Source organism: Pelodiscus sinensis, chromosome 2, assembly GCF_049634645.1.
Source record: "Pelodiscus sinensis isolate JC-2024 chromosome 2, ASM4963464v1, whole genome shotgun sequence".
In the NCBI taxonomy this organism is placed as follows: Eukaryota; Metazoa; Chordata; order Testudines; family Trionychidae; genus Pelodiscus; species Pelodiscus sinensis.
Window position 1 is genome coordinate 70,667,272 of NC_134712.1, and position 14,169 is coordinate 70,681,440.

Sequence of the window (14,169 nt, forward strand, 5' to 3'; positions counted from 1 at the left end):
AACCTTACCTTCAGCAGTTTCATGAGACCTTCTAACTGTACCATCAGCTCTCTCCGGCTTTCCTGAAGAGCAGACATCCTCTGTTCAAGTTCATCCTTTCGCTGTCTGAAAAAGAAGCAGTTAGGATCAGAGCTGATACCACACAATCAACTTTACAATTTCTAAACTTTATAATAGTTCAGTTAAGAGTGGGGAGCATATGAGGCTATAGGAAAGCGAACACATTCTGTGAATTCAAAATAATGTCCAAATTAGGGGAGACTGAGAAACTGGAAAATTCCTCAAGTTAAGAAAAGAAAAGGTTCAGTATGCTGACTGGGGTAAAATAAATACTGACATAGATCTCATCCCAAGACACCGAACAAGGATGATTTTTTCAGATTCATACAAGTTAGCTTACATTTGGAAGAATGTTACAATATATCTTAACGACATGAGAGTGTGGCTGAGTTATTGACACAGGGCAAGTAGAGATGGAAAGGCCCAAAAGAATTCAGAAATTCACCCAGACAGCAGAGAAATGTGCCTTTTGAAGGCTAGAGTCCAAGTTATTACATGTATTCAAATGTAATTATTTGAAAATAGCTTTTGGTGCTACAAACCAAATTCTGTTCTCATTTATAACCATTTAAATTCTAGCTCTGCGCATGTTACTGTTAAATTCTAGCTCTGCGCATAGACTTAAGTCTATGTAACTTGGAGCATATTTTGATTCTGTACAAGTACAACCTGTAGCAATTTAAATAGAATAATGTGATGCAATTCTGCCTTCAATTATACAAGTCTAGCTCCCACTAAGGGCATGTCTAACTTCGCTGCACCAGAAATAGATGTTCTGGTGTTCGAATTAGCAGGTTTAGTATAGACCTGAAAACCAAATGCTGAGGGAAGGTCCAGCTGGCTCCTGTCAACCTCCCGCTGTGTGGACACAGCCAAGATCAGCTTACGGTAAGCTAACTCTAGCTACATATTCTGTGTTGCTGGAGTTGCATACCATAAGCCAGGGCTATTCAACACGCGGCCCATGGCCTGTTTGTTTGCAGCCCGCAGTGCGGTTTGAGTTTAAGTGGGACTCAACACTCAGCACGCAGATGGGAGCCAAAACAAATAAGTAGTCAATATAATGGTCTTCTGTTGATATGCATTTTACCAGTTTAATTCCTAGACTGTCATTGCTCATTAAAAGTGCTGTCGTATGGGTGGAAATCGGGTAAACATTGCATTTTATTGATATCAGCAGAACTGACTTAAATGGGCCCTGTGTGTTATGTAGTCTTGCCTTAATCTTTGTGTTCATGCCCATTAGTGTGAAAGAAGCTATCTGCATATATTTGCATGTATATGCATCCACACTTAAGTTGCAGCCCTCCGCATGTGCTGTGAATATCACTGTGGCCCTCAGGGCTTCCAAAGTTGAGTAGCCCTGCCTTAAGGTAACCTTCCAGGTTTAGTGTAGACCTGTTCTTATGGCTGTGGGAGTTACACCAATATAACAGAGGGCTGAATCAGGCTATATGGGATACACAATTAGAGTCTGAGGATGTCTGTATCATATTTTACTTGTAGCTGCTACCCTCTGCAAGTTACAATGTAACTGACAATATTTTACATGGTGTTATTTTATATACTCGCTCTACTATATTTTAAAATCAGATATATATATTATATAATAAAAGATGATGTTTAAATGCATCCTGCAATGCCTGTAAATTGGTGGTTTTGCCCTAACCTCTCCAAAATGGAAGAAGGTAGATGTCAGCAATGTTAAAAATATTTCCTATATATTAAAAGCCAGACTATGCGCCCTTTAACAACAACGGAGTTACTCACACAAACAGCATCACTGACTTCCATGGAACTACTCACATGAGTTATTGCTTACCAATATGAGTAGATATGGCCCTAGTATACCAAGGTTTGGGGTAAGGTTTTGTCTATTCTTCCAGAAGATTAATATATTTTCTACTTGATATTTCCTGTACTTGGATTTTCCCCTTTCTGAGTATCTAATGGTTAGAAAAGCTGACAATTATGGAAAGGAAAATAGGTTTAAGAAATTGCAAACAAAAATAAGAGAAGTCTCAGAGGGATAACCGTGTTAGTCTGGATCTGCAAAAACAACGAGGAGTCCTGTGGCACCTGAAAAACTAACAGATTCATTAAGGAATACGTTTTCATAGGTAAAACCCACATCATCAGATGAACTGGAGTGGAAGTTACAGAAGATGTGATATATATAAGGAAGAAGTTGCTTGTGTTAATGAAGCTAATCAACTCAGGGTGGATGTGGTCATTCACAGCATTTGAAGTGGAGATGTAAATATCAGAAAGGGTCATTGCCTTTGTAATGTGTGTGGTGTTTTAGATGCTGCTTGTAAATTATTAGAACTGGGAGCACTGGCTGTTGGGAGTCTGGAAGCACAGGAAACAGGAAGGAGTGGGGAGAAGATTGGGAGGGGCTGAGTGAGAGCTACTGAGGGATGCAGCAGCTTTGTAAAAAGACTCCACTTTTGGTAAAGAAAGTCTTGTTGAAGTTTGTTAGTACCTTGCTTGAATGATACAACATTTTGGCGGCGAGGATGGGATTTGCCTGAAGGTGTGGCAGAAACATTTACAGCGTACCTTATCTGTTCTGGAATATGTGCAGCAGTGATTTTGTCCACAATCAGCACAGTAACACCTGGTATTGTAACTGCATGCACCTGTTGATTAGACTGTCTACTGTGGCATACCTTAGCAAAATGCCCACTCTTTTTGCAGTGATTGCACCGAGCTACTTTTGCAGGACATCTTGTGTAGCTTGTGAGCTGTTGTGCAGATCCACAGCGAAAGCATGCTTTTGCTGTGCTTTGAATTTGCTGATTCTGTGGTTTTTCATTAGCTTTCTCCTTGTAATTATTTGTCTGCAATGATAGTGGACTTTTCTGCAAAGGAGTCACAGCCTGGACTGGGCCTCTTGTATTCATGCTAATTATTTTGGCTTCTGCTATAGCTGACTCAATTTGGGTAGCAATGGTTCTTGCTTTTTCCAGTGTAAGTTGTGGTTCTAGAAGCAAGCTTTCTCTTACACAAAGCATGGTTGTTTTCTCGATGAGCTGGTGTCTAATCATCTCATCTGCCATATTCCCAAAGTCACAAGTTACAATCAGACTCCTCAGAGAAGCAATATACTGCATTATAGTCTCCCCTGGTTTCTGCTCACACTGGCAAAATCTGTAGCGATTAGCTATTACATTCACTTTTGGCACAAAAAGTTCTTTAATGCAGTGAGTGCAGTCTCATTTATCATCTGCAAGGGGAAAAGTGTAAAATACACACTGCCCTTCTGCTCCAAGGCAGTGGATTAGCAGAGCACGCTTTCTTACTTCAGAACTCTCTGTAGCACTGACTGCAAGCAGATAAGTCTCAAACATATGAATCCAGGCAGTAAAAGCAATTGGAGGCTCACCTGGGCTTTGCAGAAAGGGTGCAGGTGGTTTCAGAGGCAGAAAATCCATCCTTGTAGCCAAAATGTTGTATCATGCAATCAAGGTACTAACAAACTTCAACAGGACTTTATTTACCAAAAGTGGAGCCTTTTTACAAAGTTGCTGCATCCCTCTGTAACTATCACTCAGCCCCTGCCAATCTTCTCCCCGCTCCATCCTGTTTCCTGTGCTTCCAGACTCACAACAGCCAGTGCTCCCAGTTCTAATAATTACAAGCAGCATCTAAAACACCACATTGTGTTAACCAGTTAAGATCCTTATTCAGTCCTAAAATGATTGTGCTGAATTTACAAATGAATTCCAATTTGGCTGCCTCCCTTTGTAATTGGGTTTTGAAATTCTTTTGTAGGAGGATGGTGACTTTCAAATCTATTACTGAACGTCCAGGGAGGTTAAAGCGTTCCCCTTCAGGTCTGTGTGCACTACCCTTCCTGATGTCTGATTTGTATACTTTGGCATAGAGAGTGTCTGGTTTGGCTGATATATAGGGCAGAGAGGCATTGCTGGCACTTGATGGTATACATAACATTAGTGGATGTGGATTAGTGGATAGCATATAACACATTAGTGGATGAGCTCCTGATGGTGTGGCTTATATGGTTAGGTCCTGTGATGGTGTTGCATGTATAGATACGTGGATGGACTTGGCAATGGGCTTGTTGCAGGGATAGGTTACTGGGTTAGTGTTTCTGTGGTGTTGTGTGGCTTCTGGTGAGTATTGGCTTCTGGTTGGGGGAAGTGGGGGTTGTCTGTAGGAGGTAAGTGGCCTGTTTACCAAGGTCTGTGAGAGCGAGGGATCATTTTTCAGGATTGGCTGTAGATTGTCAATGACGTATTTCAGGGGTTTTAGCTGGCGGATGCAGGTGATAACCAGTGGGGTTCTGCTATTCACCTTATTGGTCCTGTCCTGAAGCAGGTGACTTCTGGGCATTCATCTGGCTCTGTCAACATGTTTTTTCACTTCCCCAGGTGAGTATTTAACTTTTAAGAAAGCTTGATAAAGATCCTGTGCGTGTTTGTCTCTCCCCGAGGGATTGGAGACACAGCTACGGTTGTATTTTAGGGCTTAGTTGTAAAGAATGGATCATGTAATTTGTCCTGGATAGAAGCTAGAGCCATGTAGGTAAGAATAGCAGTCAGCAGATTTCTGGTATAGGACGGTGATTAACAACCATCATTTATTTGAACTGTAGTGTCCAGGAAGTGGCTCTCTCATGTGGATTGTTCCAGGTTGAGGTTGATAGTGGGGTGGAAATTGTTGAAATCCTGGTGGAATTATTCAAAGGCCTCTTTCCATATGATGAAGATGTCATCAATGTAGCATAAGAGGAGAAAGAGTGCTGGGGGATGGGAGCTGAGGAAACATTCTTCTAGGTCATCCATTAACATATTAGCATATTGTGGGGCTACGTGGGTACCCATAGCAGTGCCGCTGACTTGAAAGTATAAATTTTCCCCAAATAAAAAACGGTGGTGGTGGAGAACAAAGTCACATCGCTCTGCCAACAGGTGTGCTATGGCATCATTGATACTGTTCCTGAAGCTTGTAGTCCATTCATAGAATCATAGAACCACAGAGCTGGAAGAGACCTTAGAAGGCCATCAAGTCCAGCCCCCTGCCCAAGGCAGGACCAATCCCAATTAAATCAACCCAGCCAGGGCTTTGTCAAGCCGAGACTTAAACACTGCTAGGGATGGAGACTCCACTACTTCCCTAGGTAACCCATTCCAGTGCTTCACCACCCTCCTAGTGAAATAGCTTTTCCTAATATCCAACCTGGACCTCTCCCACCACAACTTCTGTGTGGATAATTGGTATAGAGAGCTTCTACATCAATAGTGGCCAGGATGCTGTTTTCAGGAAGATTACAGATGCACTGTAGTTTCTTTAGGAAGTCAGTGGTCTCTCAGCTAGGAGTGCTAGTAACAAAGAGTCTGAGGAGAGAGACCACATAGCTGGATAACCCTGCCAAGGGGGGCTGATGCCTGAGGTGACTGGAGCATCCAGGATTCCAGGTTTATGGAATCTCCTAGTCAGGGGTCTAGGGATGTGTCTAAGTAAATTTGGTCCTGTGCTACTGCAGGGAGTTTCTTGCGCAGATGGTGTAGTTTCTTTTGGTATTCCTCAGTGGGATCAGAGGAAAGTGGCCTGTAGAATGTGGTGTTGGAGAGTTTCCTGACATTCTCAGATTACAAACAGGAGGCTAAGAGAAGTTATCCACCTAATTCAACCCGGAACATCTAGAAAAAGTCTCTGGGTATGTCTACACTACCACCCTAATTCGAACTAGGGTGGTTAATGTAGTCAATCGAAGTTGCAAATGAAGCCCGGGATTTAAATATCCCGGGCTTCATTTGCATCTTGCCAGGCGCCGCCATTTTTATATCCCAGGTAGTTCAGATTCCGTGCCCGCGGCTACACGCGGCACGGAGTAGGTAGTTCGAATTAGGCTTTCTAATTCAAACTACCGTTACACCTCGTTGTACGAGGATGACCTCGTTCCACGAGGAGTAACGGTAGTTCGAATTAGAAAGCCTAATTCGAACTACCTACTCGTGCCGCGTGTAGTCGCGGGCACGGAGTCCGAACTACCGGGGATTTAAAAATGGTGGCTCCCGGCAAGATGCAAATGAAGCCTGGGATATTTAAATCGATTGACTACATTAACCACCCTAGTTCGAACTAGGGTGGTAGTGTAGACATACCCTCTGTGTTTACTCATGTTGTCTTTTAGATTTATTGCACAGGAAAAGAATCATTACCTTTTGTACTGATTCACTTGACACATGAGTTTCCATGCTCATTTCATCAACTGCACTCTGGAGCTGGGCTTAGAAATGAAGTTATTTCTATATCCTCTCATGAGAGGGTAGATTATATGCAAGTCCCATATAGAGGCATCTGAGAACTTCCATAATGAACTGATATGTATTTCTTGCTATCTGTGCTATTTTGTAGATTGTAAATACTATATTTTATAATTCATTGTTTCAGGAGCACCCACATTGCAGTTAACTGGTTTTGTATGCATATTTTACAGGACACCCCACTAACCTTTTTTACCTAGAGTTAGTCAATTGCCAGTTATTTTGATTTACTTTTATTTATTTATTTATTTTGTGTAGGCTAATGCAAATGCTCCCCACATGATAGTGTTCTGAAATATCATCAGTTTTCCCCACATGAGTATGATTAGGTGTTATTTATACATATTTGGGTAAGGCATGGTTCCTGTTCCAAAGAATTTGCAACCTAAGTCCCTGATCCGGTATCACTTACACATATGCTTAATTTTATGCTCATGTAGTAAAAGGGACTACCCACATGAAAAATTTTAAGCATAAATATAATTGCGTACACAGCCATGGGCTATACTGAATCTAAATTAAACAGAAACAACATTACACTGTTTATGTTTTTAAAAAATCAACAACGTTGGGACAGGAACATTTTGTGTATTTTCCCTTATCTAAGGAATTCTTCATGGTATATATACCTACCTCAGGAGTCGGAGCTCTGCAAGGAGAGTGGGGTTCTGTTGTGCCTTCTCTGGCGTGGGCTGAGATGCCTGCTCATGTTCAAGCCGCAGCCTCTGAATCTCCTGTAAAATTTCTCTTGGGGGAGGATAGTAAGTAAAAGACTAAAGGTCAGTGTATTCCCATAGAACCAGCCTAGAACCCCACTATTACAAAAAGAAGAACTGTCTGTAGCTCTGAAACAATAAGGATATCATGTCTAGGCTCCAAACAATAGAACATTTCAGCTTTAGTGAAACAGTCATCACTGGAATACATTTGCTGATGTTTGCTATAGCCCTCTGCAAGGCATTTCTGCAAGACCTGCATAAAAGAGACCATAAAACTAGAGCTAAATTTAAGATGCTTTCTGTGGAAAGCAGAGACAAAGATCCTGTTTGGCCCAATTAATGAATTCCTCTCCTTCCTTCTTGCAAGTTAATATTCTATGTGCCACATGGAATTAAGAGAAACTAGAATAATATCTAGTTAACAAGTTTGTTATGAGCAAGACACGAGAAGTCATTCTTCCGCTCTACTCTGTGCTGATTAGGCCTCAGTTGGAGTATTGTGTCGAGATCTGGGCACCACATTTCAAGAAAGATGTGGGGAAATTGGAGAAGGTTCAGAGAAGAACAACAAGAATGATTAAAGGTCTAGAGAACATGACCTATGAAGGAAAACTGAAAGAATTGGGTTTGTTTAGTTTGGAAAAGAGAAGATTGAGAGGGGACATGATAGCGGTTTTCAGGTAACTAAAACGGTGTCACAAGGAGGAGGGAGAAAACTTGTTCTTCCTGGCCTCTGAGAATAGGACAAGAAGCAATGGGCTTAAACTGCAGCAAGGGAGGTTTAGGTTGGACATTAGGAAAAAGTTCCTAACTGTCAGGGTGGCTAAACACTGGAATAAATTGCCTAAGGTGGCTGTGGAATCTCCATCTCTGGAGATATTTAAGAGTCGGTTAGATAAATGTCTAGACCAGTTTTCTCAACCTTTTTTTGCTCATGGCCCCCTTCTGAGTCTCGTTCACCTCTGTGGCCCCCCTCATAGCTGCTGTTAGTTGGAAAAAAAGGTATATAATTTACCTAATGTTCCGTTTTTTCCATGTGGCGCCATAGAGGTAGGACGTGGCCCCTGGGGAGCCATATGGCCTCCGGTTGAGAACCACTGTTCTAGACAGTACTGGGTCCTGCCATGAGGGCAGGGAACTGGACTCGATGACCTCTCGAGGTCCCTTCCAGTCCTAGTATTCTATGATTCTATGATCTGTCCTGTCTTCTACATCAATCAGGCACATGCCATTTGTACTTTTAAAAATGTTTTTAATTTAACCGTGGATCTGAGAGAGAGGAGCTCTTCTGGGGAAAATACATTTAATAGGATTTACTATAAATGAATCTGTGCATAAGAGTGCTCACAGATCAAGGCTGCACAGCTTTGTTAAAGTAGAATGAAGGTTATTGATGTTAGTGAAAGACTCTTTCTTCATTACACTTTGGTAGGCATGAGACACTAAAAAGCAGATTTGAACACCACAAAGCAAACTAACACTAGAGCTGGTAGAATTATTTTACAGTGACAGAAGGCATCACAAAAGTCTGGGCTATAAATGCATCTGGTTTTGGTCACTCCTCATCTGTCTACCAGTAAAAGCAGAGAACACAGAACTTAGCTCTGTATGACAACATTAGTTACCATTCAGTGATCTTGAGTCTGACACACAAGGCCAGATTCTCAGCTGGTGTAAATCAGTGTAGCTCTGCTAAAAGAAGTGACATTAGTCTGATTTACTCCAGTTGGGCATCTGACCCCTAATTCCAAAGACTTCCCATTGCCTGTTTCTCAATTTCAGCTATTTGTGTATCAAAGGCCTAATTTTCTGATAGTCTTTTTACAATCACTGTTTCTTATATTTATCACACACAGATTGCGTTCTAGAGAGCTTGAATATTCTTCTCTATAAATATAAAGAGGGCACCAAAGATGTTTTTGAGTTTGGAATCATAATGGGATTTTTATTTTTAATCCTCTGCAAGGATTTTTGAAAACACAGGCTGATTCTGTAATGCCTTAAAAGTGGCTTGCCACAATTTTGCCACACGTACATTGATATTGGCTATCTAGGCAACCTGTTTCCTGTCTTGATAACTAGATCCAGATCTAAAGAGAGCATGTACACAAAAACAAGTGAGAAGAAATGTTAAAAACAAACAGACGTAAATTGCATGGTTCTAAACAAAGGCAGGCATTTTCTAGAGACTTACCGGTTCTTGTTTTCAAGTTCTGCAATCAGCTGCCTTTGTTGCTTATTTGCATCAATGGTGAAAGAGATATCTGAGGCACCTCTCTGCTGACCCTGCTGCTGTTGCTGCTGCTGTTGCTGCTGTGGTAAAAAAGTTTGGGTTCATTATTAAAAATCTCCATGCACTCATCTACACCTAAAAGTATGGTCAACAGTATCCACAAAAGTATATCTTAAGTTGGCAAGGCATCCTGGAATCTCAATGCTATTGATGACCTGGGCTCTCTACGCTAAAATAAAATTAAACAAAAATCTATATTACAGCATATTCCACTATTAGTGCAACTGACAATGTAGCAACAACAGAGTAAGCACTAAGCTAGATAATGCTTGAATGTTTACCACCAAGTCATTGTAACTCCTCCAAGGAATTTTCCAGGGAACGCTGATAAAAATTCCGGACCTCATCTTTAGCAGGGGCTTAGCACTGATGAAGCTGCACTGTTAGTGGTAGCTTCTGTAATATGGTTCCTAATGATTATGCTGTAGAGAAGGCCATTGAGACTTGCCACATGAGAAAAAAGGAATTTCCACTCAAACGAAAAACAAGAAAACATTCATCCCACTTCACCGTGTTTAGAAAAGTCACTTGTCCCAAGAAAGCACAGCAAATTTCTCCGTGGTAAATCCTCTTTCATCATCCACATTTTATTCAGGATGTAGTTCAGTGCATCGTCTGTATGACTGAATCTCTGATATACCTATTGACACTTTCAGCAAAGCTGTTCCACAGCATTTAATTGTCAACCGATCCATTTTCTAATTAGTGGATTTCACACCAATCTCATTACAACTTTATTGGGGTACTGCCTTTGCACATTTGTCATCAATAACCAAAAGTTACTATGTTCTTAAAAATATTTTATACATCCTGATGCAGTGCAGGGATGAATTCAGCCATTAAAAGTATTCTAAGACATCTAAATTATTATTTTGAACTCCAGGGTGTACAGATAAGGATTTTGCAAGTGACAATCTAATTGAGTACCCTCAACTACTGCAAATGGGACTGTCTCACTTTAAGGATGATCTGAAGTGGAAGTTTTACAAATGGGACCTGATCTTCTCATAGAATCTAAAGGACTGGAAGGGACCTCGATAGGTCATCTAGTCCAGTCCACTGCATTCATGGAAGGATTAAGCATTATCTACAGTGCTTTGCAGCCTCTAGCATTAGCCCTCAAAAAGAAATATATTCCTCTCCTTGCTAGACTCTGTTTTTATACAACACATAGGAGAAACACATTTCTGGTTTTAGTTACAGAATTTGTGATTGCCACATCTGTTCTGAGAGCTCCACTTCACAGAAGGCCTTTCTTCACTTTCTCCTTTGAACTGTCTATTTAAAAGACATAGAAAAAGGTGGGATATTGATGGGAAGGAGAAAGCTTAGCATATCCATCCAAACCATATCTGTTTCTTGTTTATTTAAATACTCTTTCTCCATACAGATTCATGACACTAAGATGCCCTGATGGTAGGTGCTGTATAGAAAATGCAAAGAGATAGATACAGACAATATTTCAGTCTTCAGTAATAGAGTTTTCCAACCCATGCACATCATTAGCAGGGCATTTTGGTTAGATAAAAAATTATTATCCTTCAGTGATAAGATGAATCAGCTACAGATGAAAGGTTCCCTTGTATTTGAGTGGAGCTGCATTCTGAATCTGACAGTGACCGATTTATCAGTCAACTGATACTGAAATGATCTGATTGTGTGTGCATTCCTCCCTGCTGTCCCTGCTCCTTGGACATTGTGAAGTCTTAAGTAAGATAGATGGCTAAATACCATGGGCCAAATTCATCTCCACAGTAGCCCTACTGCTTTCCCCTGATATGAATTTGGCTCACGGTTTTAACATGAACAAACTTGCCTTATTTGGCTATCAGCTGACTTCACTGTGTACATCAAGAGTGAAAATATGCTTCCTGATATCCTGTCCAGAGCTTCTGTTCACCTAACTTTCATTTATGCTTCTTTGTTCTATCAAATCTGCTGAGATGGATATAAAGGAAACTCGGCTGAACTTATTTATGCCATTTAAGGGTGAGTCTAGACTCTAGGGCATAATTTGACATAAGCTACACAAATTGAGCTATGTCAATTGTGTAGCTTATTTCAAAATACCTTATTTTGAAATAGGGAGCATCTATACAGCCCATATTTTGAAACAGAGTGCACTTCCTCCGACTTCCCTAACTCCTCATACAATGAGGGTTACAGGAGTCGGAGTAAGAAGTCCTCCAGCTTGACAGTATTTTGACACTATTTTGAAATAACTGCCTGCTGTGTAGACACGGATTAAGTTATTTTGGAATAGTGCTAGTTATTTCAAAATAGTGTTTCAGTATAGACATACCCTAGGATTGTATACACTTCCGATAGGTTTCTCTTTTAGTCTGAATAGAGTAAGCTTTCACAAGTCATCCCATTTTATTCTGAGATTTACAGTAGCATAGTTATTGTTCTGACGAGGGAGGGCAGATGTGCAGCTGGCTACCATCCTCCCAGGTCAGTGCCTCTGGCTGGGGGAAGAAGTGACCAAGGCTAACGCAAGGGTCATTAAAATCACCCTATCCAAGATCATTAATTAAAATATTCCGCACATAAGTCTCTGGTGGCTATGGTATTTGAGCTAAGAAATGAAACAGATTCACCCCCTTCTTTTTACCTTTAAATTGTTAACCTTTGTTAACAATCTATCTTCCAATCCACTTTGAGTTCAGATGTCCCAAGCGATCTTCCTGTTTTTGGATTTGGAGATGGTAGAATAATGGTGGGTGAGGGCAGCGGTTTCCTTAGTTTGAATTGTTTAAACATCACAAGGTTAATGTATACACTCATCACTAAGCTAGCTGCAAGAAAGCATTTGTGTTCTTTATTACATAACAATATCCCCCAATAAAATTATCTGTGAACCATCAAGGTTGCCAGATGTAAATTTTCTGATGGTGACAAGTCCTTGTACTTCAGAAACAAGAACAATCAGAAACCTTTACTTTCCCCAATTAAAACCACTTACTGATGCAGACGTCTCTGCTGCCAGTCTCGCTGCATACCTGGCGATCAGTCTGTGCTCTTCATCTAGACGGCTCGCACTGTCAAGCATGCTGCTCAGATTTGGGGTGGGGGAAAAAGGAGAGAGGCATCAGTATACAGAAGGCACAGTTGTCACTTTGTTATAGTGTCCATTATTTCCCATTGCACAATTTACAAGAAAATACCCAGAACTATGTTAAAACAAACAATGACAATGAAGACTGCTCTTAATTAATAACCTATGGTGCTTTGAACATACTGATGAGGTGAGAGAATTCAATTCACCTTGCGTTATGTCGGCCATACATAGCCCTGACTCCTCCTTGCAGAAATTCTGAGTGAAGTGAGCCATAGTGGCATAAAGGACTCATCTGACTGCATTGAGAGGGAGGGCAGATATTCAGCTGGCTAGCATGCTCCCAGGACAGTGCCTCTGGCTGGGGGAAGAAGTGGCCAAGTCCCCTAGGGCAATTTCTCTGGCATGACTTCTACAGAGGGGTGGATCCTTCCTAGAGTCCTGTAGCCTTTGTCGATGCAGAAGGGTGAAATTAGTAGACTGCAGTAAAATTCAGGGTCTCTGATCAGTGTGTGATTTTTCTATATTAACTTTTGTTGAATCATCTAGAAACAATAGTAGGTTTCAGCCTCTTCTCTGAGTTTCTGATACTTGGAGGTAAATTGTCAGATCATCATGTAGGGACAAGCAATTGCCCCGCAACATCTATTGATTTTAAAATTAATAAAATCATCTACCTCTTAAGACTACATTAGCCATTACATTTTCTAAAAGAGTATACTTTTAAAGGTCCGTCATTCAGAATATTAACAAAGATCTGTTGTTAGGTTAAAATATATTAAAAAACCTTACTGCTTATATGCTAGAATCACTTTAAAATATCTCATCTGTTTATACTTCTTATTCCAGAAATATCAAAGGCAAATCAGATCATTCACCTATAGTTAAATTAGTGCAAAATTACAAAAATGAAAACCTTTGAATTTTCTAAATAGTTACAACTTTAAAGAGAGTCAAGCAGACCAAAACCAGTTAAAAGAATGCTGAAAATAAAGACTTGAACCTAAATAATACCTTCAAAAGCCAAGTTTTAGCTCACATACTGTTGTTTTTAATTATATACAAGAGAAAAGAAATAACTCATAATAAAAAGTATTATATATGAGTGTTCAGCTTTGGGATGCATTAGAAATTGTAATGCTTCTTACAAGTATATCCCACAGTAACTCAAGGAACCACAAGGTGAATCTTTTAGTTGGGGGTCTAATGCTTGAAGGATTCTACTGCGAGTTAGAAGTAAAGCTTGAAGTATGTATGGGTAGTGTCTTGGATTCATTTGTTGGCAACTTGGAAAAATTATGTTTAATTTATTGTATATACAAAAGATTTATTTCTCATCTCACACCATTGGTTGCAATGTACTCCTGATTTACACTTTTGTGAAAAAAGAGCCAAGCTCAATGTAATTTTCCCTTTTAATTGATTGTGCAAGTGAATACATTCCCAATTTATAATCAACTGTGTTTCTTCCACACACTTAATCCACAATACTACTATATTACTCAAGCAAACAAACAAACAAACAATAAAATCCCTCCAGGTGAATAACTCTCAAACCCAAAAAATTACACAAACCACAATAAGGAATAATTTAGTGATAACATAGTTCATTTTCAGCATTTTCCACGAAGACATTTTATAACAACTGTGACAAAAGTAGGTATTCCAGACTCAATTGTCATTTATTTGTGAGGCAATTTACAACCATATTATAAACCCTGAAAAAAATCACAGATGATGATA

The 14,169-nt window shown here is 40.1% G+C and overlaps 1 protein-coding gene across 24 annotated transcripts in view; it reads right to left on the bottom strand.

The window, feature by feature from the left end:
* The window catches only part of DTNA (dystrobrevin alpha), a 343,774-nt gene that overhangs the window by 35,031 nt on the left and 294,574 nt on the right, over positions 1–14,169 (bottom strand). For 22 of the 24 annotated variants that reach the window (XM_025180859.2, XM_075920735.1, XM_025180861.2 and 19 more), the window contains 4 exons: positions 12,334–12,421; positions 9,270–9,388; positions 6,990–7,103; positions 9–105 (listed from right to left, as the gene is read on the bottom strand). In XM_025180859.2, the coding sequence (XP_025036644.2) occupies positions 9–105; positions 6,990–7,103; positions 9,270–9,388; positions 12,334–12,421 (418 nt within the window). The remainder of the gene's footprint in view (positions 1–8; positions 106–6,989; positions 7,104–9,269; positions 9,389–12,333; positions 12,422–14,169) is intronic. The other 2 variants (XM_075920737.1, XM_075920736.1) reach the window with 1 other exon arrangement.